The sequence below is a fragment of the Colletotrichum jinshuiense genome, chromosome 1 (genome assembly GCF_051148585.1).
Source record: "Colletotrichum jinshuiense chromosome 1, complete sequence".
Classification (NCBI taxonomy): Eukaryota; Fungi; Ascomycota; class Sordariomycetes; order Glomerellales; family Glomerellaceae; genus Colletotrichum; species Colletotrichum jinshuiense.
The window spans coordinates 1,711,810-1,739,000 of record NC_139302.1 but is presented as its reverse complement, the minus strand read 5'-3'; the positions used below and the strand labels follow the sequence as shown (position 1 = coordinate 1,739,000).

The following is a 27,191-nucleotide window of genomic DNA, read 5'->3' as shown; positions in this document are numbered from 1 at the left end:
TCCAAGATCCGTCTCAACTTCAGGAATAATTCCTTTCAAGTTTATGGAGCACATATTCCTGAGCGGACCCGAGCCAAATTTTTGAGCAACTAAGACGACCAAATTTCAACTCTTTACAGTTGTAGCCTAATAAAATTGCCTCATTGGGCTCTTCGGAGTTTCCAACGTTATGTACAACATGGTATGGAGACAGAACTAAATTATGAGAACTATACTACAGTAGTAGTGCATTATGTTACGCTAGTCCCTGGCAGAAAGTTAAAAAATGAATGACCGTGTTATTTATGGATACCACCTAATCCTTTTTGTCTTGGGGGACCGGACCGACCGGCGAAAGTGACGCATCTGCCTGTAGCCACTGATATGCCTGACCTGTACCACACTGATACGTGGGTGGCAGCCATCCCACACAGTGAATGCTTGGGTGAACTGACTCGACTCTTTCAAAATGTAACAGATTATTCTTTGGCTGCAGAGGCAGGCTTTCAGCAAACCATGTACTTGGGTAACGATTAGGCCGCCGTCGTCTTAAAGCTGAGTTACTGCCATCAGGCGGTGGCAGGACTGTGATCAGGACTATTAGGCGGGTGTAGTATTCGTCAGATTGCACACGGTACAATCTGTCATCTCCTCACAGTCCGAGCCTAAAGGACGGTTAAAGTAACCGATCTGTCATCTCAACCTTACCTTGTATATCTAATGAAACTAAACCCCTTGCCAAATCCCTGAAAAGTTTGTTTTGGGAATATTCCAGCATGAACCTTGTTGAATTCGAGACCCTATTGGGAACTTGAGGTTTCGGCAAGATTTACGTTTACAAGAAATGAGCCTCATTGTCGACAGAAGATTCTGTGCAAACTACTGCGAATTTGTCGTATTCCATAGAACGAGCATTTCAGTACCAAATTCAAATGCGGAAAAGAGTTTCAGCAAGTGGTGAAATCCATTTCTTCAGCTCATATGCCCAAAAGCTTCCAGTCCAAGTCTACTGGGGTTGCTGGGATTTTGTGTTCGCACAAAAGTGACTTGACAACTTGATGACTCTGGTTAAAACACACGTGGTCATCAGGAGTGGAAGGTTTGTGTAAGACGAGAACGAGTGGATCAAGGATGTCGTCAAATCTACGGACCGTCACGTTATTGTAAAAACAGCTCGCACTTCTTAAGCCCTTGCATGGAATGACTCGGGTCACACCCAGGGGACAAGTTCGGATCCCGCGGCAGCTCCAGGCGCCCGCTGGGAGTTCGAAGCGAAGCTCAAACGTCACATAGTCATTGAACCACCTTGCAATAATGACTCGCGCCTTGCAATCAAACAGCGTTTGAGCCGCCGGGCAGTGTTAAACCGCACTCTTGGTATTTTCCGTGATACTGCTCCAGTTCGTAATCAACCAATACGGTCTTGGGCAGTATATTACACTTTCCTGCTGACAGGGGCAGGCGTCAATTTGCCGCGACCAGGTAGCGAAGTCTAAATGCTACCAACATTTTGTTCTTGGCAAGTAGCATCAACCGTTCTTCGGCACCGGGGGTATGGATACGGTGAATCAAATGCCAAGGCCAACAAATAAGAGTCAGTGGCGCACCAACCAGTCTCTGCTCGGGATGACACAGCAAGGCACACTAGACTTGCGACGTAATACACCCGAAGCCTCAATCATATTTGTTTAGGCCCGTTGGGCTCTTGATTGGCTCGCGACTCGCGACTCAATTACCGTCTCTCCAAGTGACTTGAGACGTGGCACCGGTCTTTATGAAAAAAGAAAAACAGAGGCATTGTCAATAATTGCCCCGGGACACTTCTAATCAACTGGGTTTTGCCCACAATGAGTTCATGACCAGAATAGATGGGGGCCGGCGGGATGCTTAGCGTTTTTCGAAAAAGGACCATAAGCGGTGTGATTTCTCAACGAAGTTTCGACTGTCATTGCCACATATTCATTCTCTTGACTCATTAAATTTCCCGTCGGCACAACGATGTGGATCTCTCTTCAAGATCTCACTATGTAAGATGGGTTCCACTCTCGGACTTCAAAACACGTCGAGCCCTGGCCCATGGTTAAGCTAAGCATTGTAGGTATTCTTCCTGGTCAAATGAGAATGCATTAGTGTGAACCGGATTTCATGCCGCCCTGGTTGGTCAACTCGGCTTGTTACCCTGGCTTGTCATCATCCCGGCCTGTCTCACAGCTCCTCAGTACCCGAAGCATCGCCCTTTCACGCAAAGAATCCAGAGATATTTGAGTTTAAGTATAAGATATGAACAACATATCTTCAATTCCGAGAAAACCTAATGACGAGTCTGAGGACCCTGAGACAATGCCATTGCGTCAACGGCATGTGAAATGTAACTCAATGATACTTGGCAGTAATAACAGTGACTTGAAGGTACCTTTCTGACAAATATAAAGAGAGGGAGGGCCATAGGGAGGGAAAACAATTTAGAAGAGCTCTAGAACAGCAGTGCATTCCACGACCCTTCTTTCGTCGTTTAATTCCCCGCACACACACAAAAACCACGTCAAGTTACTCAAAGGTCTCAGAATAACATGTCAGCCATCACCAAAACATTGAGCACACTAGCTCGTCGCGGAGTACGGAAACCGGGCCTTGGCCAGGCCCGGCCATTGGCAACAGTTACAGATCACAATATCGCCCAAATGGCTGCCACAATGCCGCCAGGCCATAAAGCAAAGGTTGCTCAGCTTGAAACCTTCAATCTACCAGGGCGTGTCACAGGAAGCCCTGGCGACCGCGCAATGGGGAAGGCTCTAGTTGACGCCTGGCGGCGCGATGGTATTCTCCAAGTATCCATGAACGACAAGCAGCAGGCCATATTCAACGAGGCCACGGCGTCTAGCAAGGCCTTCTTCGCCAAACCCCACGACGAGAAGGCCGCATGTGTTGATTCTCAGAGCTACTCGGGCTACATTGCCTCTGGTGAAGAGATCACCGATGGCATCGCTGACTACTCTGAGATTTTCACCGTTACAAAGGACCTGGCCCTGGATGAGCCTCGCGTTCGCGCAAAATGGCCGTGCCACGGCCCTGCACCATGGCCAGATCATGAGATGAAGCAGCCTATGACTACCTACATGGATTATCTCGGCGAGAGTGGCGAGAAATTACTTCAACTCGCTGAATTGGGTCTCAATGTTCCTGCTGGCTCACTCACAAAGCTGACTCAAGATGGTTGGCATCACATGCGTATTCTGAGGTGAGTCTATTTCGTGCTACCAAGTTCGCCCAAGCGATGTGTTCACTAACGGCTGGCAAAGATTCCCACCTACACACAACACCAACGGCAAGGGTAAGGCAGGACGTGGTATTGGCTCTCACACTGACTACGGTCTGTTGGTAATTGCTGCGCAGGATGACGTAGGCGGTAAGCTTTTGCCCTATATTAAGCCAATGTTTGCAGTATCTGACAACATTGATAGGTCTCTTCATTCGGCCTCCATATGACGGTGAAAATTATGCCAACTGGGAGAAGAGCTCTGCTGGAATGAAGGAAGAGGATGAAGGCTGGCACTATGTGCCTCCTGTCCCCAACGTCTTCACAGTCTTTCCCGGTGACATTATGCAGTACATCACCAACTCTTACCTGCCGTCTACTCCTCACAAGGTCGGCCTGAACACCCGCGACCGCTTTGCTTTCGCATACTTCCACGAGCCCAGCTTCCAGGCCGTCGCCAAGCCGCTCCCAGGCTACGATGTTGGACAATCACCCCAGGAGGGCATCCACTACGGCACGCACTTTACAAACATGTTTCTTAGGAACTACCCCGATAGAATCACTACTAAGAGAATGATCGCTGAGAACCGTCTTGATCTCTTGCAGAAGGAGGAGCTGCGGACCCTTGGCTCCAAGACCCCTTCTGTTGGAATTATCAATCAAAATGCTGGGAAACAGGCCCAGCAAGCTTCTTTGTAAGAAGCCAAGATTTTTATCGGCGGCAAAGAAACTGTTTGGGAAAAAGCGAATAAATGATAGCGAATCAATAGCGATGGAAATACCAGATTGAACCACATACTAGGTAGAAAATGACTTATATTTATACGCGATCTGCGTACTCACAGAAAAAAACCGCGTTCTTTTTTGAACCCTTGCAACTGGACTCTTTGGCCACGCTCAATTCCAAAACTGATGTACATTGCTTTACCGTGATTCGACTGCTTTTGGACATAAACTTTTAGTCTAGACTTATATAGAATGCAGTAACTACTAAAGGGGGCAGTAGAACTACTCTATTTAGAGTATATCTAACTAAAGAATGATTTATTAAAATTTCTCTCATGCTATTGGCAATACAATGCTAAAGTTGCAGCCAGGGAAGACTGCTTTAAGATGAATTTTATGTAACACTATAAATTAACCTGTCTGCAGAGAAAATGTGAAGCTAGCACACTGCATAAGACTTGACATGGGCAGGTAGAGTGATTCGGGCACTTTAACTGTTGAGTAGAGTTATAAGAGACCCGGGAAACATTCCGGGCTCGGAGATAGGAAAGATGTAATCAGCGAAGCGAATCAAACGGCACTCAGTCAGGCCTCCCACCGGCTATAAACTCTTCCCTCCTCTTGTCTTCTCAGGGGTTCCAAAATGCTCTTATGCTGTCGGTGTTCAATGCCGCTCCCGCCAAATTTCTTCTACTTCCAGTGCAATTTGTCCATACGTTGGTAGTATATGGCGTTCTCTTCTCCGTCTTCCTCAGGTGCGTCGACCGCCTGCTTGCAGAGTATTCAGCATATGCCGACGGTATTTATTAGTGATTGGTCACACTCGTTGCGACAGATATTGCAGTTGCCATTTGCCAGTATGCAGTCCGCAGAGTTAATACGACCGTAATCATATCATGAGTCCCTCTACGTCAATGTAGTGTCGCTATTGTAGGTCACCAACCAATCTCCGGCGGGCTCAGGCTCAGGCAGTTTGAGCGCCGGGTTGCGCCTATTGATTCCTTTTGCAAACAGCACCCTAGCGTAGGTGGGATCGAAGACGAATACAGTTTCGCCGGTCACAGTATTTTTGACTTCTGCTGTCGCTGAAATCTCGTCGATAGAGATAACCTCGTCCGGCCCCCCAACAGATGCCCTCTCGATTTGATTCTTGATGTGCTTTGCGGTGTCAGGATCGAACCGGGTATCGATGAAGTATAACTGGTTTCGGCCCGCCACTGCGACGTATGGAGTATCTGGTGCTACAACCTGGGGGCCGTTCCATGCGTCGATGAATTTTGGCACGTAGTTGCCGCGATACTCCTCTTGGAAGGTTGGCGGACCTTCGCATGATATAACCGGGTTCATAAGCATAGCAATTAACAGCGTAGAAAGCATTGCGGTATAAAGACGGGTTAATTGTGAATTCCTGAGGATGAAGGGACTTGAGCAATCTTCGAAGACCATGTCTTTTCTCCCCTCTTGTTGATAGGAGATCCGGGCTAAGGGACGAGAGGTAGATTCGATCGTTGGCTATCGACTTGAATGCCTAAGAGGGAAGGTGCGATATTATATCGATGCTATCAAGGATGCAACAACTGACTATGATGTGATAAGTTCGGAGGGAGTAGCCGAATACGAGAAAAGAGGGGTGTCCCTCGTCAACCAACAACCAACACAAGCTTTCGGATCTAACGGCTTAATCAGCAGCTTTACAGATATCTCCTTCCTTATTAGGCTGCGTGCTCTGCAGGATATTGTCTCACTCGGAACAGGTTGCCGAGCCTTGTGGAATCTCGCAAGCACAAAGAGGACCCGACAGCAAGTCATGGCCGACAAAAGTGTAAGTCACACGGGAACCACGAAAGAGACTTGCTCGCTCAGGTGCTTTTTGACCGTTGAAACCTGAAATTTTGCTAACACTATTACCGATCGAGCTGGATACAGTATAGCCTGTGTCGCGGAGGGGGGGGGTATTTGGCTAAAGTCCGACTACCGCCGAGAGATCAAAGAATTGACATTGTCTGCCGTGCTTGACCTCAAATGGGTTCGGCTGCTGACATCATCTTCACGAGTACTGACATTCTGCGGTTAAGTTAAGGGCGATGTGATTAATGGTTGGTACCTGGGCAAACTCTGGGAACCCCCGATTCCGCTTGTCTTCTGCTGTGCTGCCCGATCATCTCACTCTATCACTCAAAACAAGCAATGAGTCGCGTGGCGGCCGGCGTGTCCCTTACTGATGGCCTGACCCGGAACATGGACCGAGATCAATCGTTGAATAATGATAGCATTTTGCCATTCACATGGTTATGTGGAATATTTACCGAGGTGATCTCTAATTCCTTACGCGTGGCCGCATAATATGGATAGTTTACGTGGAGTGATCCAAACGAGAAGTTCAAATCCGGTGGCAAAGCCATAGATTCATAGCAGAGTATTTCAATGTTTTTGGTAGATTCTTCATTGGTAAAGATACCATAGGGAATTTTACTTAGGGTTAACAAAAGGAATGTTTACAGAGAAACCCCTCGTCTTGCTTTTGGGTTCAAGTTTCAAGTTTCTTGTGTTAACCGGCTATGGTAATCTTGAAACTTTGAGATTCAAGTCTTGGGACTTGAAATAAAGCCTAGAGAAAATGAAGAGGCAGATATAAAGCGTAGGAAAGGAGACACAATCAAGATGCATGAGTACGGTAGTAGTTCTAGACCTTGATGCATCTGAATCCAAAGTAGGTATGTTATAAAATACGGCTTTGATTATAGTCAGGTTTCATGAAACTGCTCACCCTATCAATCACAGTGATTCGGCGGTTTAGGTATCTTGGAAAGAATTCGTAAGACGGAAGAAGTCAGATTTGGCAACCGCACTCACTAGAAGATGCAGCAGGACCAATAAGACTTTGCTAAAAGTAGTACCAGCCGCACAGAAATCAATTGACACATTTGTTGGCCGAGAAGTGATCATCGATGTGCAGTTTTCCAAGTCAAGTCAAGTCAAGTAATCAATTATGCACGAAACTAATATATAATGATCGGTAATTAATATATTTGCAGTGCTTAAAAAATAGTTTCAATATAGACAATTGATCGTCGGATTAGCGTCTGAAGTATATCTCGCTAGGATCCATTGGCATGTGTCGGTGCTTCCATTTCTGCTTCGATTCCGAACAAGGCTTTCCCCACAAACTTACCCACATCACCTTACTTAAACTTCACGTCACTTCTTCACGTCAAACCAGCCCAAGCAAGCCACCATGGCAATGGCGGCAATTCGGTTCGTTTCAGGCAGCAAGAAATCTGCCTTGGGGACATTGTATCTCCAATGCCATGTTAAACCGGGCGCCTCTCGAGTTCGCGAAGGCGTCACAGCCGTCACCGACGCGACGGTCGAGTTGTGCGTCGCAGCGCAGGCGCGTGAGGGGGAGGCGAATAAGGCTGTTGTTAAGCTGCTAAGTGAGGTATTTGCACCTCCTAGTGGGTTCTAAACCAGCGGCTACTGTGGCTGTTGGCCATCAGCAGATACTAACGCAGGCTTAGGTTTTGGGACTTCCCAAGTCCGACCTAACGATCACCCAGGGCCTAAAGTCCAGAGACAAGACTGTTGCGGTGAGCAACATTGTAGATGGCGAAGAATTTACTACGAGAGTGAAGGAGCGGCTCACTAAAGCTGCTGAGGATGGATGACTGCCCTGGATGACTTTGTAAAAATGATGATTCGAGGTTAGGCAAGAGAGTAATGCATAGACCAAAGCACGATATAATGTTTTCAAATGGCGAATTATATGTTGCGCTGTATTTTGTACTCTTTATTCATATACGAAGACGCTAAAAGCCTATCATAAAATATGTTGCCTGGCTCTGGTTCAACAGTAAAATCTCAGATCAACAACAAGCATCCTGACGTTCGGGACCTGTACTAGACTTTTCTTTTAAAGAATCACACCCTCAGTTTCCCCAATCTTGTAAACATACTTAATAGCATGGGCTTTCCCATTGAGCAGCCGCGCTAATCCGTTCTCAAGGCCATTCAACCCACCAGGAATCACTTCATACGGATGATGCTTGAGCAAGCCGTTCTCCAGCGCATACGCCAACCACCTGAAGAATATGAACCCAAATTCTTTGTAAGATCCATGTACCGAACCCACAGCGGTCCAGAATGCTTCAACGCCCTCAGGCATGCCTTCTAATGGGGGCAGTGCAAAATCCAGAGTGAAAGGAACTCCAGGCGTCTTCGGGATTCTGGTCCTGTCTTTCGGGTTAACCATCGTCACCCTCGATTTCTCCGGCTCCAAGAGCGCCCCGATGATTTTGTCGCTCCCGTGGTCCGCCACTGCATCGAAAGCATGCAGCAGAGGCTTTCCATCCAATGCCTTTCTGATTGAGGAGATCGTGGCATCCGACCCGGCGCGATAATCTACCACAACATCCCCTCTGCTCTGATCAATAAGGGTCTCAACGTGGTCTTTGGACTGTCCGGCCACGCAGATAATGGGGTGAATTCCACTTTTACGGGCGAGCTGTACAGCGAAGGCACCGACGGCGGCACCGGCTCCATAAATGACAAGAGGGCCGGTCTCCGGGCGATCTTCATCTGTTGTCCAGAGGTTCGGGAGCCTTAGGTCTCTGTAGAGCCCAAGAGCTGCCGTCATGGCAGTTAGGGGAATGGTCGCGCCCTCTTCGAAGGTGATCTTGTCCGGGAGGCGGAAGGTGGTGTAGTCCCAGCTTATGGCGTACTCTGCAAAGGCCCCGTGTGGCGTAAACATCTCGTGGAAAGCGGCGACTCGGTCGCCAGGGCGAAAGTCGAGGACGCCCGCTCCAACGGCCTCGACATAGCCTGCAATATCGTCCCCGAAGTTTTGCGGCGGGAACCACGCTGGTGATTTGGCGTCCTTCGGATTCGAGCCGCAGACAACCACGCGAATCAGGACCTGGCCTGCGTTCGGGACCGGGATTGGGGAATCGATGATTTCGACGCGGGGTCCTGGACGTTTTTGTCAGCATGATGAACTGCGTAAGATTCCATAAAATATCACCTTCGTAAATGATTGCTTCTTTCATTTTGGATAAGCCTTGACTTTCTGGTTTTACGATTTTTGGCTTGTCTTACAAGATTGACGTGTTGCTCTTGGTGTCCGTCACGTTAAAATATGTTGCTTTTATTATACATAGTTATTTTGTTCTTAGCTCGAGTATACATAGTTACTTCTGACACGGAAACGGACTCGGCCTAAACTTACACCGTCTTCAGGGACTTTCGTCATACTATACGGGGCAATTTGAGTCCGCACGCGGCGATTCCAGGCTTTCCGGTATTTAAACATGAGTACATGGAGCACAATCGGATTGGAAGGGAACTCTTCCTGTATTTTCACTATGCCATAGCATTGAGAACCAAGCAGAATGCGCTAGTTTTGAGGATTATCAATTCATATTCGCACAGAAGGTGCCATTCTCCGCTTCTACGATCTGCCCGAGCCCGTTTGAGAATGTTGAGAATAATGAGACACGCCCTGTAACGATGTCGGCTTTCTTACACAACTATCAAAATTGAGCCCAAGCTTTATTCGGGCCATGCTTACAAATGATGCAAGCAAAGGATATATGGTCATCATTTTCGGACATAAAATGCGACACACACAATACAAGTAACTAACCATGTGTGCGTAAAGTAAGGAAGATGGAGAACAAACCCGTGCAGATCAATTGAAGAGTAAAGCAACTAGAAAATTCTTGACTCTATGGTTTCTAGGACTACGATTCAGGCTGGATGATTTTATCCAGTAGTCAACGCTGCGAGCTTTCCACAAATTCATTGGATCACCGACTTAGTGAGAAGTGATGGACGACCCCACGGTTGCATCGGTCAAGAGCATGGCCCACAGAGTAAAATATAATTTTCAACCCTTGAAATTGTGAATTCTATGAACCTCATCGAGCCAAATCACAGGGTAATTGTTGGATTACCCAGCCAGAATACGGGCAGGCGGTCAGGCCACGGGAAGCGGCAGCAGTCGGGCCCCGAGATTCTACCTCCGGGCCGCCAACGGCGATATCTTCACAACTGCTGCTTCCGCTGGCTGCCTCTCTTTTCTTCCTTCTACATACACAACAACCAATACAGTACCATTTTTTCTCTTTTCCTTACGTCTGATTTACCACCCGTACGGGTATCCTGTGATACCAACAGTAATATCCCATCTACATGTAATCAGAAGGCAACGCGAATATCTTGGATTTAAGATGCAACGTACCATCTCTCTTCTATTGACAATTCGCTAGGTTTATTTTCTCTATATCTATCTCTGTGAACGCCCGGACTGGCTCGTCTCCTAGTTTATTGGGTCTGTTGATACACCACCTAGTCACTCTCACAGTTCTACTCATTCAGGGTGTATTTGATACTTGAGGACTATGCCAAGCCCGATGCAGTCGTAATATTATTACTATAGAAACCACCCATTATGAACCGGCAAAGGTGCCGTTGGTGCACTCGAATCCCAGATTTGGGTTCAAATCCGGCATTGCGTTCATGCAGATAATCTTTGAAGGACCCGTGTTTTGAGGGTGAATCTTGATGTCCCTAGTCTGGAAGTTCTTGCAGGACTTCTCGGTGTTGCACTCAATGATTACAGCTTCCGTGTGTGAAAGATTCGGGAGGCCGGAGTTGTACCAGCAAGGCTAAACATGTGTAAGCAACAGTCTCACGTTAAGGTGCGTCCCGCATGAATTAAATGACTTACGTCTGTGGTGCAGGATCCATCGCCGGGGTTGTAGGTGTTGATGTTGCCGGAGAAGTGCTCCCAGGTGAAGTCCTCCATCATGACGGAGGAGTTATTCGGTCTGTCACCGCCGGCACTGGCCTGGTTGAAGTAGGTCTGGGTGACAAAGATGGGAAAGGTCACATTGTCGAGACGGATGTTACTCCAGGTGATGTTTCTCGCCAAGCCCTGTAATGAATTAGAAACAAATGAGGGACTCGGAAAAATTGTTCACTTTACCTGTCCGCCGATCCAGCTCTTGAAACGAGCGCCATACAGGCCGCCCTCAATGGTAACGTCCTCGAAGCGAATGTTCTGCACATCCGCGGGAGAAGCCGGCTTCGACCCCAACGAGCCGACGCTCATACCGTGAGTCTCGAACCCGATGGTGGCATGCTTGAAAAGGACGTTGTTGGCACCGTCGTTGATAGCAATTGCGTCATCTCCGTTGAAGATGTTGCTGTTCGTGATGGTAACATCAGTGGCGCCAACATCAAAGCCGTCGGTGTTGAAGGGGAATTTGCTGCTGTCGGAGCGCGCGTCGATGATGGTGTCGGAAATGGTGATGTTCTTGCCCTTGATCGAGAAGTTCCAGGCGATGGGCTTGGAAGACTTCATGTGCTTCATCACACCGTTCGTGACGCTGAATTGCATCAGATGGGGGCGGTTGGGAGTGCCAGTAGCACCGGCTGCGTTGGCATCCCACCACGCCTGTCCGTACGATTTGATCCATCCCGCATGGACCTGGGACAGAGTCAGCAACGATTTGGTAGGAGCTCAAATTCTTTTTTGGAAACGTACATTAGGCGAGCCGATCCATTGCACGTCAGTGCCGCCCACTTGGAACCAAGTGAGCGAGCCGCCCTTGGCCTCAACGAGCTTCTGCATGGCCGGGATGTCCTGAGGGAGACTCAGATTTCCCCGGACATTGATGACGACGTTTGAAAGCTTGGTGGCGGCAATGGGCTCGTACACTTTGTACTCGACGCCCTCCTGAAACACAATCTCGGCATTGCTGGAGCACTTCGTGAACGCCTCAGCAATGGCCGCGGAGTCCGATGCGGTGCCATTGGATGACGCGACGACACATGTCTGCGTCCTCGCGACGTCCGCGGCGGCGGGAGCAGCGAGGCAGAGTGCCACTGGCAAAAAGTGTCGGTACAGCATGGCGGCGGCGGCGGCGACAATCAGATGGAACGAAGAAGCGACGAACGTGGACGTGGGATTCACCAGAGAGGACCTGGCGCCAAGTCGGGGATTATAAACGCCAAAAAGCTTCGCCCGAGTCGCGCCCCATCTTGAGGGGTCGCAGGAGTTACATCCGGGGCAGAGCCTGTCGAGGTTTGGCGTTAGCGATTTGAGTTGTCCGGGATGCTGTGGGTTGCGGAGATGAGGCTAGTATCACCTAGAGCGAGGAGTAGGGACGAATCTCAACGTGCCCGGAGAGCCTCGATTGTGGAGATACCAAAACGTAGAACAGAAAACGAACGCGAGATCGGACGACCCGTCCACGGCGATTGGACGGAAAATAATTCCCCGTTTCTAGTAGTTCTTGCAGAGATCTACCACACGTGCGAGCCCGCCCCGCGCGGACTTGCGCCTGAACTAGGATCAGGGTCGGATAACCGGCATCCCACGGCTCTTTTCAGGAGATTCAAACTCTACGAGATTGAGGACCCGGGCTCATGAGCAAAGATAGGGACGTCATTTTAGGGGTTTGGGGGGGCAAATTGCGCTACGTTAGTTCATGGCGGCCTATTACGGTTGAATTACGACGACAATCATGGCTATCGTGGTTAAAACTTTATATACCTAGTCCCGTAATACCACAATTCCGCGATTCTTCAAGAACCTTAGAGGTGGATCGGCACGTGCATTGAGAGACTGACCTTCCTGGAAGGTATCCGGAACGAGAGGGATAGCTTCTGATTCGTTGAGTTTGGTCCTAATTGCCTACAACTTAGCCGTTAGAAACAACTACATGTCAAAAGAACCAACTTCAACTTGGCTTGAGAATTGTCCTTCGTAGGCGATGGTTGGATTTGCGTCGTTGTCCGAGTTGACAGACCGGGCGCCCCGATATCACGGCTAACAAATGCTCCACTGTGCCCTGTATTGTGGCCGTCTCCTGCGGTTGATCCCTCGGGGTTAATGAGCAGTGAGGCTCATTTGCTCGGAATGAAATCCACGAAACAGTTGCGTTACTTTTGACTGCATTCGTCGAGTCATAGACTGACACAATCCAAAGTCAATGGGATTCCGGAAAGGAATTGCCCTCGCTGCCCTCCTCGCTAGTCTCACATCCATATTTGCCTACTGACAGCACGCGACACGCGGTACTTTGGGTTTAAGCGGTGGTTCTTTAATATGTCCATGGGTAGATTCGTGGAATTTTGATGGCGGGTATCATACACATGCTACATTCACTCCTCATCTTCCTTCGCCTCCTCCTTCGCCTCCTCCCTCTGCGGCTGTCTTGGTGGCTGTCCCCTTTGTTGCTGCTCCAACTTCCTCCTCTCCCACGGCTTGAGCTTCAACTCCTCCGCAGGTCCATCCACCTCCTTGGCCCACTTAACCCAGTCGGAGCGCCTGGTCTTCCACATATCTCCCTTCCACGTCCGCCACACGCTTCTTCCCGTCCACGAGTCACGTAGTGTCTTCTCGTGCTCCGCCAGCGAGGAAATGATGGTCTGCTTGACATGGAACGGGACAGAGCGCTCCTTTCCGCGGGAGGGGATCTCGATGATGGCGTTGACAATATTGTGACCGAACTGCGACTGCGCCAGTTCCGCGACGTGCGGGGCGAGGGCGCTAACGAGGGACTTGTGGAAGAACTCGTTTTGAGGGGCCGCGGGGTTGGCGAGGGCTGTCGTCAGGACGGTCATCGTTGCCGCTGACGTCGTTGCGAGTTGGACGAGAAGTTCGGAGGGGAGGGCGATGAGAGACTTCTGGGCAACCTTAGAGGGGTTACCCGGTGTCTTGAGCATGGCTGATACGAGGTGGCAGCCGTGGGTGGCGACGGCAATCTTGTTCTGGGGCGACTGCTGGAACTGCTCCTTCTCGGCGGGCTCTTCCTCGACCAAGTGGCAGAGTTTCGGGACGAGGTCCTTGGGGTTGGACCCCAATGCGTCAATGAGAGCCCTTGTGAGAGCGCTCTTCTCTTCGTAAGCACCGCGGGCTTCGCATCGCTCAAAGAGGGTCTTGAGCACATTGTAGCGTGCCTTGGTCACCAGGATGGGAACAGTGGGGATGATCTTCTTCACGGCCTCAACAAGGTCGTCCTTGCTGAAACGGTTCAGAACGCGAAGGGCGGCGTACGACGCGATGTCGTTGCGGACGTACGTCGCGATGCGCTCGCCGAAGAAGTTGTTTGAGAGCGCCTTGAAGATCTTGCCGGGGCAGTTTGTGATGAGGGTCTCGAGAAGGCGGGAGCCGATCTGATCGTAGACCATGCTGTTTACAAAATCCGCCGCCTGCGAGGTGCTGTCGCTAAGGGACGAAGGGGCGTCGGGGAGAAGTCTGTAGAGCAGGGTGTCCTTGCTCGCTGCTGCCGATGTTTTGTCGCTCTTGTGGTTCAGGGAGATGTCAAGCTCCAGCAGGAGTTGCAAAAGGGGGTTGCCGGTCGGGTGCTTGGCGAGGACGCGAAGGGCGGTGAAGTCCATGCCGGCGACGGCGTCCTGGATGATCTTCTTGGTGGCCAGGGTAAAGGACTCGGGCACGGCTCTCAGTTGGTGGCTGAGTTCATCGGAGGTTGCAGCGACTCCTTGGACGGAAATGTACTCCTTCTTCTTGCTCTTCAGCATCGACTTGGTAGCCAAATCATCCAGCGGGCGGCCGGACAGAACGACCAGGAGCACTCGCAGAGTGTGAGATCCAAAACGGTCTGTGAGGAGGAAGCCCATGTGCTGCTCAAACTCGTCCAGTGTCAGGAGGAAGAGGTTCTCCATGGTGTTCTCCGCTTCGGCGCCCTCCTCGACTTCCATATCATCCGCAGTCTTGGGTTCCGGTGCAAGGCCTCCCAGCTCTTGCGTCACAACAGGTGCCGATTGAAGGAACAGCGACTCGCAGCAATGGCTGGCGAACCGGTGCTGGACGAGCGACAGGAAGTGTCCGGCGAAGGCATTGAAGATTTGCTTCTTCTGTCTCGTGTTGGAAAGGAGAATCAGGCGTTCCATCAATCGCGACAGCGACTGACTGCTGGCAAGCTTCAGCTCCTTGCCTTGCGCTTCCTTGTAGATGTTTTGGAGAAAGACATCACGCTCCTCGGAGGAGGGGAACTGGTTCAGCTCAAGCATTTCGTCGGCGCGGCGGAAGTACTCCTGCTCTTCGTCGGCGAGCATACCGAAGAACTCCACCTCGGGGCCATTGCCTCGGAAAGGCTGCTGCTGCTCGCCTGCATCATCGTAGGTGGGTTCATCGCCGTCCTGCTGCTCATCATCCTCGACACGTCTGCGCTTGGATTGTCGCTCCTCTTGGTTCGTCTCGTCGTTCGCCTCGTGGGTGTCCCTCTTCTTCTTCTTTCGCTCGTCGCGAATGGCCTGTCGTTTTGTTCTTGGCTTCGGCATTGTGATTGAATATGACCTGGTACAAGTTGCGTTGCTGAGGAACAGAGCAGCAGACTTGTCGCATGTGCTGGAGAGCAAAAAAATTTGGTCCAGACCACTATCTTATCTCTTATCTTATCGCCCTCCCCCACCAGAACGACCTTTGCCCCGTATGCCGGTACGAGACCCCTGCCCTGTGGGGTCTCGTATATTGGAACCTTCCTCTCTTCGGTCTTTGTTATCTTTCCTTCTGTGGTCAAATAGTTCACCTTTTCCACATTTGTGAATCCAAACTGCCTTCTATCTTGCTTCGTACCTCGCCAGTACCGTGAAGTCTCCCTCCGATGATTCCAAAAATGGAGCTGGCTCAATTCGCAGTCCATGTGCATAGCTTACTGAGGAGAGGAGGAGGAAGATAAGTACCTACCTAGCACAGAGCAAGTCGTCGGTATCGTTGCAAGTCTCTCAATTTGACGCAGTCGATGTTGAAACGACAACGCACCCCGGTATATATCTATCTTTACATCTTTTTATGAGTGAGATTCTCTGTTTCGCCCACCTGCACCACGTCAAGCCGTCAGCTTGGCTGGGATTCTACACCACAACCTCCTTCCCAACCTCTTCCAACGCCTTGACCAGTCCATCGACGGTCCCCTTGAGGGTCTGGCAGTTGACAACCACTCGAAAGAAGCTGCCTTGCTTGCCCGGGGCATAGTCAACCATGAAGCCACGCCTGATGAGTTTCGCGACCATTTGGCTGGTTCTTTTGGTGTTCGTCTCCGGCTCCTTCGCCAGCTGGCCGTTGGGTGCGTAGTAGAAGCAGACCTGCAAGCAGGGCGGTGGGTTCGACGAGACCAGAACAAAGTTGTCGCTTTTCTGGACCAGGGTTGCGAGATGATCTGCCAGGGAGAAGGCGTGGTCAATCTGCTGCTCGAACCCGCCAGCGCCGTAGTAGATCCAAGCCAGTGCCAGCTTGAGACTGTCGCCCCTGCGGCCGCATTGGAGCGTCAGGTCGGCCAGATCCCAGACATCCTCGGTCTCGTCCACATTGTGGAACAGGTATCCTGCGGGCAGGGTGTTGGCCTTGTGGAATACCTTCTCGTCGGGCGTGAGGAGGAACGAGCATGTCACCGGCACATTCATCATCTTGTGCGGGTTAACCGTCAGTGAATCGGCCAAGTGAGAACCCTTCAGCTTCGATCGTTGCTTCTGCGAGAAAATAGCAGAGCCTCCCCAGCTAGCGTCGATGTGGAACCACAAGTTAAACTCTTTACAGATGCTCGAAATCTCCTCGAAGGGGTCATACGATCCCATCACCGTTGTACCGGCAGTAGAGTTGACGTACAGAGGAGTCTTGCCTTCGGACTTGGCGCGGACGACAAGCTCCCGAAGAGCGTCGGGAATCATACGGCCAGCAGCATCTACGGGCACCGCCCACACACTCGACGCGCCCAACCCACAGGTCAGGGCACTCTTCTCGACCGAGTAGTGTCCGTGAGCACTGGTAAATATGACAAAGTCGTGCGAGCCGTTTCCAGACGTTTTGGTCTCGGGATAGAGAGCGCTACGAGCAACGACGAGGGATGTCAGATTAGACGAACTGCCGCCCTGGCAGGTGACTCCTCCAGCACGAGGACCGGTGAAACCAAACAGATTCGCGAACTTGCGGGCCGTGATCTTCTCAATGATGGTCAAGGCAGGAGATACTTGGTACACATGGAGCTGTCTACGTTTAGCGATCGTGCAAATGGGAGTTGGGCGTCAACTTACGTTTGTGTTTAGGACAGACAAGATAAGATCAGCAACTACTCCAACCTGGACAAGTCAGCACGGTACATTGCGCTTGTACTGGAGCCGACATACTGGTGTGTTGCTCGCATACAGCTTATCCATGAAGCCCTGGTCCCAGGTGTTCACACTGTATCTCAAGATCTTTTGCACGACGTCAAGCAGACCCTCTTTGCCAAGACCATCGCCCTCGGGGAGCGACAACTTCAACTTCTCGGCCAACGCATCGGGCTTGAGGGTTTCAACCAAGACATTGCTCGGGACGCCTTCAATATTTACCGATGTGTTACCGTCGGCCTTCTGGCCAGCTGCCTCATCCGCTACTCTGATGTAGGGGACGATCAGACCTTTGACGGCATCGAGCAGCTACCAGGCAGGGGAGCATGTCAGTCCAGAAATGAGACATGCGCCCGCTTACAGCGCCGGGATACTTACATCCTCGACCTCTTCTGCTCTTTTAAGCGTCTGCGGGGCAGCGTGGTGCCCATTTGTGCCGTTCATGATGGCGTGCAAAGGCGGATTGGACGGTTTCCACGAAACGGATGAAAATTCTATCAGGAGCAATCCCGACAAAAAAAAAGGTCTCAACTTTAAAGTTTTTTGAAATTCCGCAGCACAGGCAACTTTCAACCAGGTAGAGACTTTGGTATCAACACCTCGAGTTATCCTTTTTTTCCGCAGTCACAGTGGTCTCTTGCCTCAATGAGCAACGGAGGAGAAATTCTTCAAGGACTGTGACTCTTCCCTGATGACTGCACATCGGAGCGAATTGGCGCGACCAAGGCCGGGATTAGCCGCCGTCGCCGCCCGCTACCGACGGATTTCATAATCAGCGGCATTTCTTTCATCATTTTGACATGGCAGCGAGCTCAGCCAGCTTTGTTATCGAGCTTGTCACGTATAATTCGCATTGGCCTTTGCTTTCTAACTGGTCAAATGCGTGCAAAATGGCCTCTGATTTGTATTCTCTCACAACATGCCTCGCACCACGGTTGAAGGACGATGAGTAATTTCGTCCCGTTGAGCCGCTAACGCGGCTTAATCGTCAGTGAGATCCGGGCCCGACAGCCGCTACCCTTCAGCGGCGCAGCCAATCAACCCTGCCGGCTCTGTTTGTCCCGGACGCCCTTTCGCTGCAATGTCTCACCGGGGGGATGCTGGAGGCCGGCCCCTTTTCCCACTTCCCCGGAGTCCGGTTATGCATGCTGCAGGAGTTCTCGGGTTTGCATTTGCTACGCGTGGCATCACTCGAATCAGACGAGCATGTTTGCTCATGAACAAACACGCAGGAAAAGCACTACCAATATGTGCATTGATTGAATAGCCAAGAAGGCAGATAACAGCAACAAACACTGGTGACATTGTCGCGAACTCCCGCCGAGGGTGTGCGTTTTCACAGTTGCCGCATGCTCTGTTTGAAGCTCTCTCTCTACGAGGCGCACCCAGAAGGAAACCACGGCCAATGGTGTCTATCACGTTTACTGATCTGCGTTTTAAGGCGTCGCTGATGGTCTCCCTGCAGCACCAAGCACTGCGCCATCTCTTGCCCCCTGCATGGAACACTCGAAGATGGATCTGTTTCGTTCGTTTTCCAGGTTATGGCGATGGCGGGGTGCTCTCTCGTTACCAGCCATGGGCATGTTTCTCGCATCCGGCAAAAATCGACGCAATGCATGGTAGATCCCAACGAAGCGACCTTCAGGCTTACACTACAGGACTCGCCGCATACTGTCCGTGCGGCAGCTATCTAGGGGACGCTGAGCTGCTGCCGTAGACGTGGCATTTTCCTGGTCAATCGCAGCGCTGATTGATCCAAGGACGACTCAACATGGTGATTGCGCGCCAGCATTCGCCATATCCTCGACGAGTCGGGGCTAAAGCATGAGAACGAGATTCAAACAGACGATAATGGTTTTGGATACTAGTAGAACAAGTTTCACGGTTTCCGGCAAGCTGTGCCCTCCCCTCTCGGAGGAAGGGTCGGGTGGCGGGCAAAGATGCGATCAATGCGGGTGGGTGGCATCTGACATGTTGATGAAACAGTGCAACATCGTCATTGACGCTGGTCTGTGCGACACACAGACACAAAGCAGTCAGAGGTCCCTGTCAGACTGCGAGATGCAGCTCGGCTGTATCCGATTGCGCCTCAGAGAACTTCCATGCAGCTGTGCTTCCCGCGGGTGCATATGCCTTATTGCCGCGACTCAACGCAATCAATGTTCTCGTGCTTTCTTCGATCTTACCATGGGGGCGCATCTTGCATCCTGATACGGATGACAGGCATGGGGCCACGAGCAGCACCCGATGCTGGGTTTCCTTTGCTGCATCAAGCAGACGAGGTGGAATGCGGGAGACACACGTGCAAGACGTGGGATTACGTGGAGAGAAGAAAAGAAAAGAAATAAAAACATCAGGAGCAGACGAAAAGATACTGCCAGTATATGACGGAGCCAACGTCTCAAAGAGGTAAAGAACGCATGCCCATCGCCCATGGAGCCGGGAAATCGGATTCAGGGCCGGGTTCGATGCGACGGGAAGAGCATCATCGACCATCGTCTACCCGTGTAGCCTGATTTCACCCCCCTTTTCCGCGCCCACTTGCGGGAAGAGATGGCGTTGGCCTCCCTGCATGCCAACAGCTAGCTAGCCCTGCGGACCGTTGGAGCCTGCTGCACTTTTGATGCAAGTCGGGGGGAGGTTGTCGTGGGAAAAGGGAGAAAGACAGAGGGAGAAATAGAGAGAGACATGCCCGTTTTTTGGGTCGAATGATGGAGCTGGCTCCCACTAAGCGTCCATACTCTACGCAGCTTTCCCCACGAGGCAGTGGAACAAGACGTTGTGCCGGGGCATCGACGCGCCATGCCCAAGATGGTCTGCGAGTCTCAGCGGGCCGGACGAGTTGGGACAACCACCAACGGGCGTTCCTGTTCCTGTGCCTGGTTCCTGGACCGGTCGCGGACGATCAACTGCCGCATTCGGGTTAAGCACAGCAGTACCTCGTCGTTCGAAGCAGGCAGGCACATGCTCAAGCGAGTTTGGCTGATTGACAAGACCGGTGGACGGGTGCGCTTTGGCGGATGGCGCGTGGCGGATTTTGGGTCGAATATAACCGAGATGGCCCAACTATCAATCCAACCCATCATCTCGCTCTTGATCGGGCTCGTCTGGCACTGACACACGGAACACACACGGACAGACAGGTCGGGTCGCCCGTGCTGTACTATCTATGTATGGATATGGTCTATGTATCCCGTATGGCAAGCCTCTTTCCCTTCCTCGACCAAGGCAAAAAATAGAAATAAAAAATAAAAATAAAAGGAGGAGGGGACCCTGGGAAGAGACCCGAGTCAATGTCGGTCCGGGGGGGTTCCCAAAGGGCCCCCTGGCGCAGAAATCTTTGCGTGCAGATTGCAAAGGTCCCACGCTCATTTATGACAGCGACTCCAGACAGGTGGGAGCGGAAGGAATCGAGCACTCTCAGATGCATCTCCAAGTCCCAACGGCGCATCTCTTGTATTATTTGGCTGGATCTGTCTCACTTATCCGCAACCTCATTAAACCACCCCCGGTCTCTGCACCAACCACACCCTGGGCGAAGGCCAACGCTCGTGTAGCGGCACCCTGAAGGTCGGGACAGGGCATCTCCAGAAACAGAAATCGGGCTTCCTTTTTTCTTCAATCTTCTTTATTAACAAAATTGGCCGGTCCAATATTACTCGAGGGCACGGGGGAAAGGGGGCAGGCGGACGGGCTTGCAGCGTCCGAGGCCGATGCCAGATGGGTGTCGTTTATCATGCTGTGACTCCCGTCGTCCATCGTTCGTCGTACTATTTGTTTTTTATTTTATTTTACCTTTACTGTTTGTACAACAAGCATTTCCACAACAAGCCAAGCAAACATACACAAAACCGGAGCCACCAAAAAAAGCAACCGCCGCGTGACGCCATTTTCGCCGATGCCCAACGCCACCCATTAGCGAAAAGGAAAATAGGGAAGAAGAAAAAAAGGGACAGCACCACCCCGGCCCAGCTCATCGGGACCGCCACGAGAAACAAGGCCGGTGCAGGGAGCTCCCCTCCTGAAGCTCCCCCCTCCTCCCCCTCCAAGGTATCCCACAATCACCGAGACAGAGCCGCCCAGTCGCAATCCGTCGCCGCCCAAACACTGGCAGCGTCCGTGAAGGAGTACACGCTGCAAATCCAGGTATCCCAGCTGGAGATCCCCATCACAGCTCTGTCTCGTTCTGTCTCCATCTCGCGGCCAGACAAGCTTCATCCCTCCATCTCGGACGGGTGCTCGAGCAACACTCCCACTTGCCTGGACAGGGACGCAAAATAAAAACTGGAAAAGAAGGCGGAGCAAAGGGAAAGCAACAACAACGGCTCTTTGGTCTCCCCCTTCTGATTGCTTCGTTGCGTTTGCACCGGCTGGGAAGGGCGGTGTTTACTTAACGTCTTGCCTCGCCTTCTTGCCTTCCTTACGCCTCACATTTTGCCTTTTCGCCCCCAAGTACATCCTTCCTTCCGCGTACACATTATATTAGTGCATCGATTTATTACAGCACAGCCCAGGAAGGCGCACCGGGAATCAAAAAGCAAGCTCGCTCCCCCCCGACCGTCCGCCATCCTCCATTTCCCCCTTTGCCGTCATATCACACTCATCCTTCTCGACGTCTGCTGCTGCTTGGCGCTTCCAAAGATAGTCGAACCAAACAGCGTCGTCATACCTCCCATTTCACATCATCTCACCTCAACTCACCTGTCGCCCGCATCTACGCTACCATACAAGTGACCAACGACAACATCCCCCCACCTTGCACAACCTCCCCAATCGCGAAGAAAAGCAACCAACCTGTCTCATCTACCTTGAAATACGAAACCACGCCTTTTTACGGCCGGTGTCGATTCATCCCATCATCTCTGTACAACCCCGACGCGCGTGCGCGCAAAAGACGGACTACCCCCAACGACACCTCCATCCATCCCCGTAAAACGAGGCCCACGAACCACACGATCAACGAGGAACAAACACAAGACACCACACAGACGCACGTCTGTGTATTTTTTGTTTCCTTCCCCGCCCACCCTGCTACAACACGGCCTTGAACGACCGAACCCTTATTGGACTCTCCAGCGAACGGGACGCCGCGGCTCTTTCCCCTTGTTGGTCCTCCTAACTCGAAGAAGAAACCCGACGCACCGCGCACGCGGTCTGAGAGCCGAAACCGAGCTAAGAGCTGCATTACCGTCCGACAGCTATTGATTGACCAAGCTTGTCATCTACCCGCCGGTCGCCCACCCGCATTCCCTTCGTAATCCTCCCGATCAATTCTCTCCAAAAGCTTGTCTTTGTCGAAAGCACCTCGTCAGGTCCACTTGACGGCTTTTTCTGCTTCTCACCATCCCTCGGCGCAACACCGCGAAGCTTGCGCCGACAGACAGCCAACTGCTATCAAAGACCCCACGTTCGCGACCCTCAACGGCGCACGCGACGACGTTCCACGACACGCCTTCGGACCTTGTTCCGCAGCAGAGTACGAACTGAACCAGCGCACCAATCCTCGCAACCAAGCGCGCATCCGGCGCTCCAGGAACCACCACACGCACACGTAAAAATGTCAATCTCTCAACAACCCCCGATACCCATCTCCATCACCATCTGCGGCGATGGCGGCTGCGGAAAGTCCTCCATAACCCTCCGCCTCGTCCGGTCGCAATGGACCTCGGAGTACGACCCCACCATAGAGGACTCGTACTCCATCACCCGCAAGATCGACGGCCAAAACTACCACCTCTCCCTGACCGACACGGCAGGCCAGGAGGAGTACCGCGGCATGTGGGCCTCCTCCAACCTCGGCGCCGACGCCTTCCTGCTCGTCTACGACATCACCGCCCAAGACTCTCTTGACGCCCTCCAGTACTTCAACGATCTGATCGACATGGAAGCCGAAACCCGCCTCGACAATGCCGAACGCGCCAAGCGCGCCGGCCTGTCGCCTTCCTCGTACCGCGACACCTCCAGCGCAGGCCCGGGCGCTAAGACCGTCCCTCCCGTCAAGATCGTCGCGGGCAACAAGTGCGATCTGCAAGAGTCCCGCGAGGTGCCCGCCGCCGTGGGCCTGGACTGGGCGCGCCGTCGCGGGTGCGGGTTCATGGAGACGAGTGCGCGCATCGAGGTCAACATCGAGGAGACGTTCGCCCTGATTGTCCGGCGCGTCGTTGAGGCGAGGCGGATGGCCGAGACGGGCGTCACCGAGAACATGGAGATGAACCGTCGGGGCATGACCAAACCCCTCGGCCCGCTACCGACCGGAAGCGAGGTCAACGAGAAGCGCGGGCCTGGCGTGCGGGGGCCCAACATCAACGGCAAGATGAACAGGGGGTCGATATGGAAGAAGCTCCGTTGCTGGTGAGTTCGTCGACTCCAATGCCGGTGTACAATGAAGGGCGGGCTATGAGACATGGCCCGCCGGAAGCAGAGACGTCATCTGGGGCACGGGAGGAATCATGACGGACCTGGCATGGAAGCCCTGGGGACCCGAGAGTGCGCCCCACGACCCTCCATGCTTGGAGAGGAGGCGGGGCATCAGGAGAGGGCACTGTACGAAACGCCATGACGGCAAAACGCGCCACGTTGTATGAAGGGAAGAGAAGTTTGGCAGGACGGGGGCGGCAGCTTGTATTTTGCGTTGAATTTTTGGGGGGGTCTGGCATGGGGTTAATCCGAGGTCCACCTACACTAGATTCGGGAGAACCACTCGTGAGCGAGTGTTGCTGCACACGCATGAAGCGGAGGGGCGGCGGCGTATGGAGTATTTGGTAACCGCATCGCGCATGCCTGACAATCACAACGGGTACGCGGGGGGGGGGGTGGGGATGGTTGTCTCGCTACATTCCCATTCTCATGGCATCGGCTTTCGTGGCCGAGAGGGAGAGAGAGACGATGGGGAAAGTTTGGGTTTGCTTCTCTTGTTATTCTTGCCGTTATTGCGTGCTGTAGGAAAGAGTTTTAGATACCAAAAGGATTGCACCATGTTCTGAACTTGGGGTGAGTTGAGTGTACGCGAGAATACCAACATTGTTAACTTTATTTTTTTTTAATTAATATTTTTTTCCTCATTTGGTACTTGGAGCTTGAGATGTCACCGTTTCCCATGTGAATGTGGAGACGGGCGTGCAGGGGACTGGGCGAGGAAGATCTGTCAAGTCTGTACCCATCGTCCGCGGTATGTGTGATATTGAGAAAGAAGCCATGTATGTATATATATCTAAAGAGAAGATGAAGGAACTCATAGATGATCATGTCCTTTTCCCCTCCCCAAACCTCCACCGCAGACCACAGCGCGAAAAGAAAAAAGAAGAAGAAAAGAACCCAGATGGTGGGGAAAATGACACCACGAAACGCCGGACTATCGTTTAAATGTAAAGAGAACTGAAGCCATCCCAACCATACCCTCAGCCACACCACCTCCTAATCTAGCCCTGTTCTAGGTTTTGGACGGGTGCCATTCCCCCCGGATGGGGGGGGTTCTATGCCGGTCTAGTTCGTGATCTTGGACACGGTCTGCTTCCACAGGCCGTTGTGGGACCAGGCCCAGTTCTTGAGGAACGGGGGGTCCATGCCCGTCTCGAAGGCCTCGATGCGGGCGGCGATCTGCTCGTTGCGCAGCGTCTCGCGGGCGGCGGCGCCCCGGTTGTGCAGCGCGGGCATGCGGTCGATGGCGTCCATGGCGAGGCTGAAGCGGTCCGTCTGGTTGCGGATGGCGAGCTCGAGGGGCGTGTCGATGTTGCCCTTCTCCTTGTAGCCGCGGACGTGCAGGTTGATGCTGCCGGGGCGCTTGTAGGTGAGGCGGTGGACGAGCCACGGGTACGAGTGGAAGTTGAAGATGACGGGCTTGTCGTCGGTGAAGAGGGAGACCCACTCGGCGTTGGTGAGGCCGTGGGGGTGGTCCTCGTGCGAGATGAGCTTGAAGAGGTCGACGCAGTTGACGCAGCGGATCTTGAGCTCGGGGAAGTGCTGCAGCAGCAGGTCGATGGCGGCCAGGGACTCGTGGGTCGAGATGTCGCCGCACGAGGCCATGACGAGGTCCGGCTCCTCGCCCTGGTCGGTGCTGAACTGGGGCCAGATGCCGATGCCCTTTGTGCAGTGCTCGATGGCCTTCTCCATGCTCAGGTACTGCAGGTGGTCCTGCTTGTCGGCGACGATGACGTTGACGTAGTTGGACGAGGCCAGGCAGTGGTCCATGGTCGAGAGCAGGCAGTTGCCGTCGGGCGGGAGGTAGATGCGGACGACCTCGGGGCTCTTGTTGGCGACGACGTCGAGGAAGCCGGGGTCCTGGTGGGTGAAACCGTTGTGGTCCTGGCGCCAGACGACGGCCGTCAGGAGGATGTTGAGGGAGGCGATCTTGTTGCGCCATTCGACCTCGAGGGCCTTCTCGATCCACTTGCAGTGCTGGTTGACCATGGAGTCGATGACGTGGACTAGGCCGGGGTCAGCGCGAGGTTCAAATTGTGGATTGGGGGGTATGTTGTGGGAAGGGACTTACTGAATGGCTCGTAGCTGTTGAGCAGGCCGTGGCGGCCAGTGAGGATGTAGCCCTCGAGCCAACCCTCGCAGGTGTGCTCGGAAAGCATCTCCATGACACGTCCGTCAGGCGCCAGGTTGCCGCCGTTGGCGTCCTCCTCGAAGTACTCGCCCATCCAGACCTTCTGGCCGGCCTCGTAGACCTTGCCGAGCTTGTTGGACTCGGTCTCGTCGGGCCCGAAGAGGCGGAAGCTGGTCTTGTTCAGAGCGATGACATCGCGGAGGTAGGTGGCCATGTTGGACATGCTGGCGGCATTGGTGCCGCCGGACTTGTCGACCTTGATGGCGTAGTCCCTGAAGTTGGGCAGCTTGAGCGGCTTCCTGAGCACGCCGCCGTTGGCGACGGGGTTAGCGCTCATGCGGCGGTTGCCGGTGGGGCAGAGTGCCTTGAGCTCCTCGGAGATGCGGCCGTCCTTGAAGAGGCGTTCGGGCTCGTAGCTGCGCATCCACTTCTCGAGGATCTTCAGGTGCTCAGGGTTGGTGGCGGCGTTGGGGACTGGGACCTGATGGGCTCTCCAGTAGCCCTCCATGTAGTTGTCGTCAATCTTGCGGGGGCCGGTCCAGCCCTTGGGGCTGCGGAGGACGATCAGGGGCCAGATGGGGCGGAAGGCCTTGCCGGAATCGCGGGCTTGCTTCTGGAACTTGCGGATCTCGAGGACGCAGTGCTCGAGTGTGGCTGCCATGGCCTGGTGCATGGTGTCGACGTCGTCACCCTCGACGAAGTAGGGTTGCCAGCCGTAGCCGAGGAACAAGTTCTCGAGCTCCTTGTGCGAGATTCTAGCCAGGATGGTGGGGTTGTTGATCTTGTAGCCGTTGAGGTGCAGGACGGGCAAGACGGCACCATCGACAATGGGGTTGAGGAACTTGGTGCTGTGCCAGGCCGTGGCCAGGGGACCGGTCTCGGCCTCTCCGTCGCCGACCACGGTCAGCGCGATGAGGTCGGGGTGGTCGTAGACGGCACCGAAGGCGTGCGAGACGGAGTATCCGAGCTCTCCACCCTCGTGGATGGAGCCCGGCGTCTCGGGGGTGGCGTGGGAGCCAATACCGCCGGGGAAGGAAAAGGACTTGAAGAACTTTTGCATGCCCTCGACGTCCTCTGACTTCTCGGGGTAGACCTCGGAGTAGACACCCTCGAGGTACGACTGAGACAGGACGGCCGGGGCGCCATGGCCGGGGCCGGAGATGTAAAGGGCGTCGAGATCGTACTTCTTGATGAGACGGTTGAAGTGCATCCAGGTGAAGATCTGGCCCGGAGCGGAGCCGAAGTGGCCGAGGAGTCTCAGCTTCATGTGCTCTTTCTTGAGGGGCTCCCGGAGGAGAGGGTTCTCCTTGAGGAAGATCATGCCAAGGGACAGGTACAAGCTGGCCTTGAAGAAGTCGTTGTACTTCTCGATCTCCTCCTTGGAGAGGGGCTCGCCCTTGACGGTTGACCTGGCTGGGCCATAGGGGCTGATGGACTCGACCTCCTTGTCAGCCATTGTCGTGGTGGCGGAGGGAGGAGTCTAAGTGATGAGTGCGGTTGTGTGTAAGTGTTTGTTAGGCCAAGATGCCTTGAGAGGGGTGGGTTGGAAAG

General features: G+C 52.9%; 9 protein-coding genes across 9 annotated transcripts; 3 read left to right on the top strand and 6 right to left on the bottom strand.

Annotated features, from left to right (window-relative positions):
- Positions 1–2,672: 2,672 nt before the first annotated feature.
- EsH8_I_000474 (uncharacterized protein) lies at positions 2,673–3,934 on the top strand (the record flags this gene model as incomplete). Its single annotated transcript, XM_083267887.1, has 3 exons — positions 2,673–3,217; positions 3,279–3,385; positions 3,441–3,934. 3 exons carry the CDS (start codon positions 2,673–2,675, stop codon positions 3,932–3,934), a joined length of 1,146 nt encoding a protein of 381 aa, XP_083118325.1.
- Positions 3,935–4,867: 933 nt separating this feature from the next.
- EsH8_I_000473 (uncharacterized protein) lies at positions 4,868–5,338 on the bottom strand (the record flags this gene model as incomplete). The annotated part of the gene is made up of 1 exon (XM_083267886.1): positions 4,868–5,338. One exon carries the CDS (start codon positions 5,336–5,338, stop codon positions 4,868–4,870), a length of 471 nt encoding a protein of 156 aa, XP_083118324.1.
- A 1,858-nt stretch (positions 5,339–7,196) lies between these two features.
- EsH8_I_000472 (DUF167 domain-containing protein) lies at positions 7,197–7,626 on the top strand (the record flags this gene model as incomplete). Its single annotated transcript, XM_083267885.1, has 2 exons — positions 7,197–7,400; positions 7,480–7,626. 2 exons carry the CDS (start codon positions 7,197–7,199, stop codon positions 7,624–7,626), a joined length of 351 nt encoding a protein of 116 aa, XP_083118323.1.
- A 245-nt stretch (positions 7,627–7,871) lies between these two features.
- EsH8_I_000471 (chaperonin 10-like protein) lies at positions 7,872–9,266 on the bottom strand (the record flags this gene model as incomplete). Its single annotated transcript, XM_083267884.1, has 2 exons — positions 7,872–8,926; positions 9,209–9,266. The coding sequence occupies 2 exons, from the start codon at positions 9,264–9,266 to the stop codon at positions 7,872–7,874; spliced, it is 1,113 nt and encodes a 370-aa protein (XP_083118322.1).
- A 1,138-nt stretch (positions 9,267–10,404) lies between these two features.
- Positions 10,405–11,870, bottom strand: EsH8_I_000470 (uncharacterized protein; the record flags this gene model as incomplete). Its single annotated transcript, XM_083267883.1, has 4 exons — positions 10,405–10,623; positions 10,686–10,892; positions 10,944–11,447; positions 11,505–11,870. The coding sequence occupies 4 exons, from the start codon at positions 11,868–11,870 to the stop codon at positions 10,405–10,407; spliced, it is 1,296 nt and encodes a 431-aa protein (XP_083118321.1).
- Positions 11,871–13,126: 1,256 nt separating this feature from the next.
- EsH8_I_000469 (RNA-binding RNA processing protein NOP9) lies at positions 13,127–15,268 on the bottom strand (the record flags this gene model as incomplete). The annotated part of the gene is made up of 1 exon (XM_083267882.1): positions 13,127–15,268. The coding sequence occupies one exon, from the start codon at positions 15,266–15,268 to the stop codon at positions 13,127–13,129; it is 2,142 nt and encodes a 713-aa protein (XP_083118320.1).
- A 573-nt stretch (positions 15,269–15,841) lies between these two features.
- On the bottom strand, positions 15,842–17,536 carry EsH8_I_000468 (pyridoxal phosphate-dependent transferase; the record flags this gene model as incomplete). The annotated part of the gene is made up of 4 exons (XM_083267881.1): positions 15,842–16,969; positions 17,018–17,062; positions 17,111–17,401; positions 17,471–17,536. 4 exons carry the CDS (start codon positions 17,534–17,536, stop codon positions 15,842–15,844), a joined length of 1,530 nt encoding a protein of 509 aa, XP_083118319.1.
- A 5,113-nt stretch (positions 17,537–22,649) lies between these two features.
- On the top strand, positions 22,650–23,447 carry EsH8_I_000467 (P-loop containing nucleoside triphosphate hydrolase protein; the record flags this gene model as incomplete). Its single annotated transcript, XM_083267880.1, has 1 exon — positions 22,650–23,447. The coding sequence occupies one exon, from the start codon at positions 22,650–22,652 to the stop codon at positions 23,445–23,447; it is 798 nt and encodes a 265-aa protein (XP_083118318.1).
- Positions 23,448–24,574: 1,127 nt separating this feature from the next.
- On the bottom strand, positions 24,575–27,096 carry EsH8_I_000466 (XFP N-terminal domain-containing protein; the record flags this gene model as incomplete). Its single annotated transcript, XM_083267879.1, has 2 exons — positions 24,575–25,515; positions 25,581–27,096. The coding sequence occupies 2 exons, from the start codon at positions 27,094–27,096 to the stop codon at positions 24,575–24,577; spliced, it is 2,457 nt and encodes an 818-aa protein (XP_083118317.1).
- Positions 27,097–27,191: the final 95 nt, after the last annotated feature.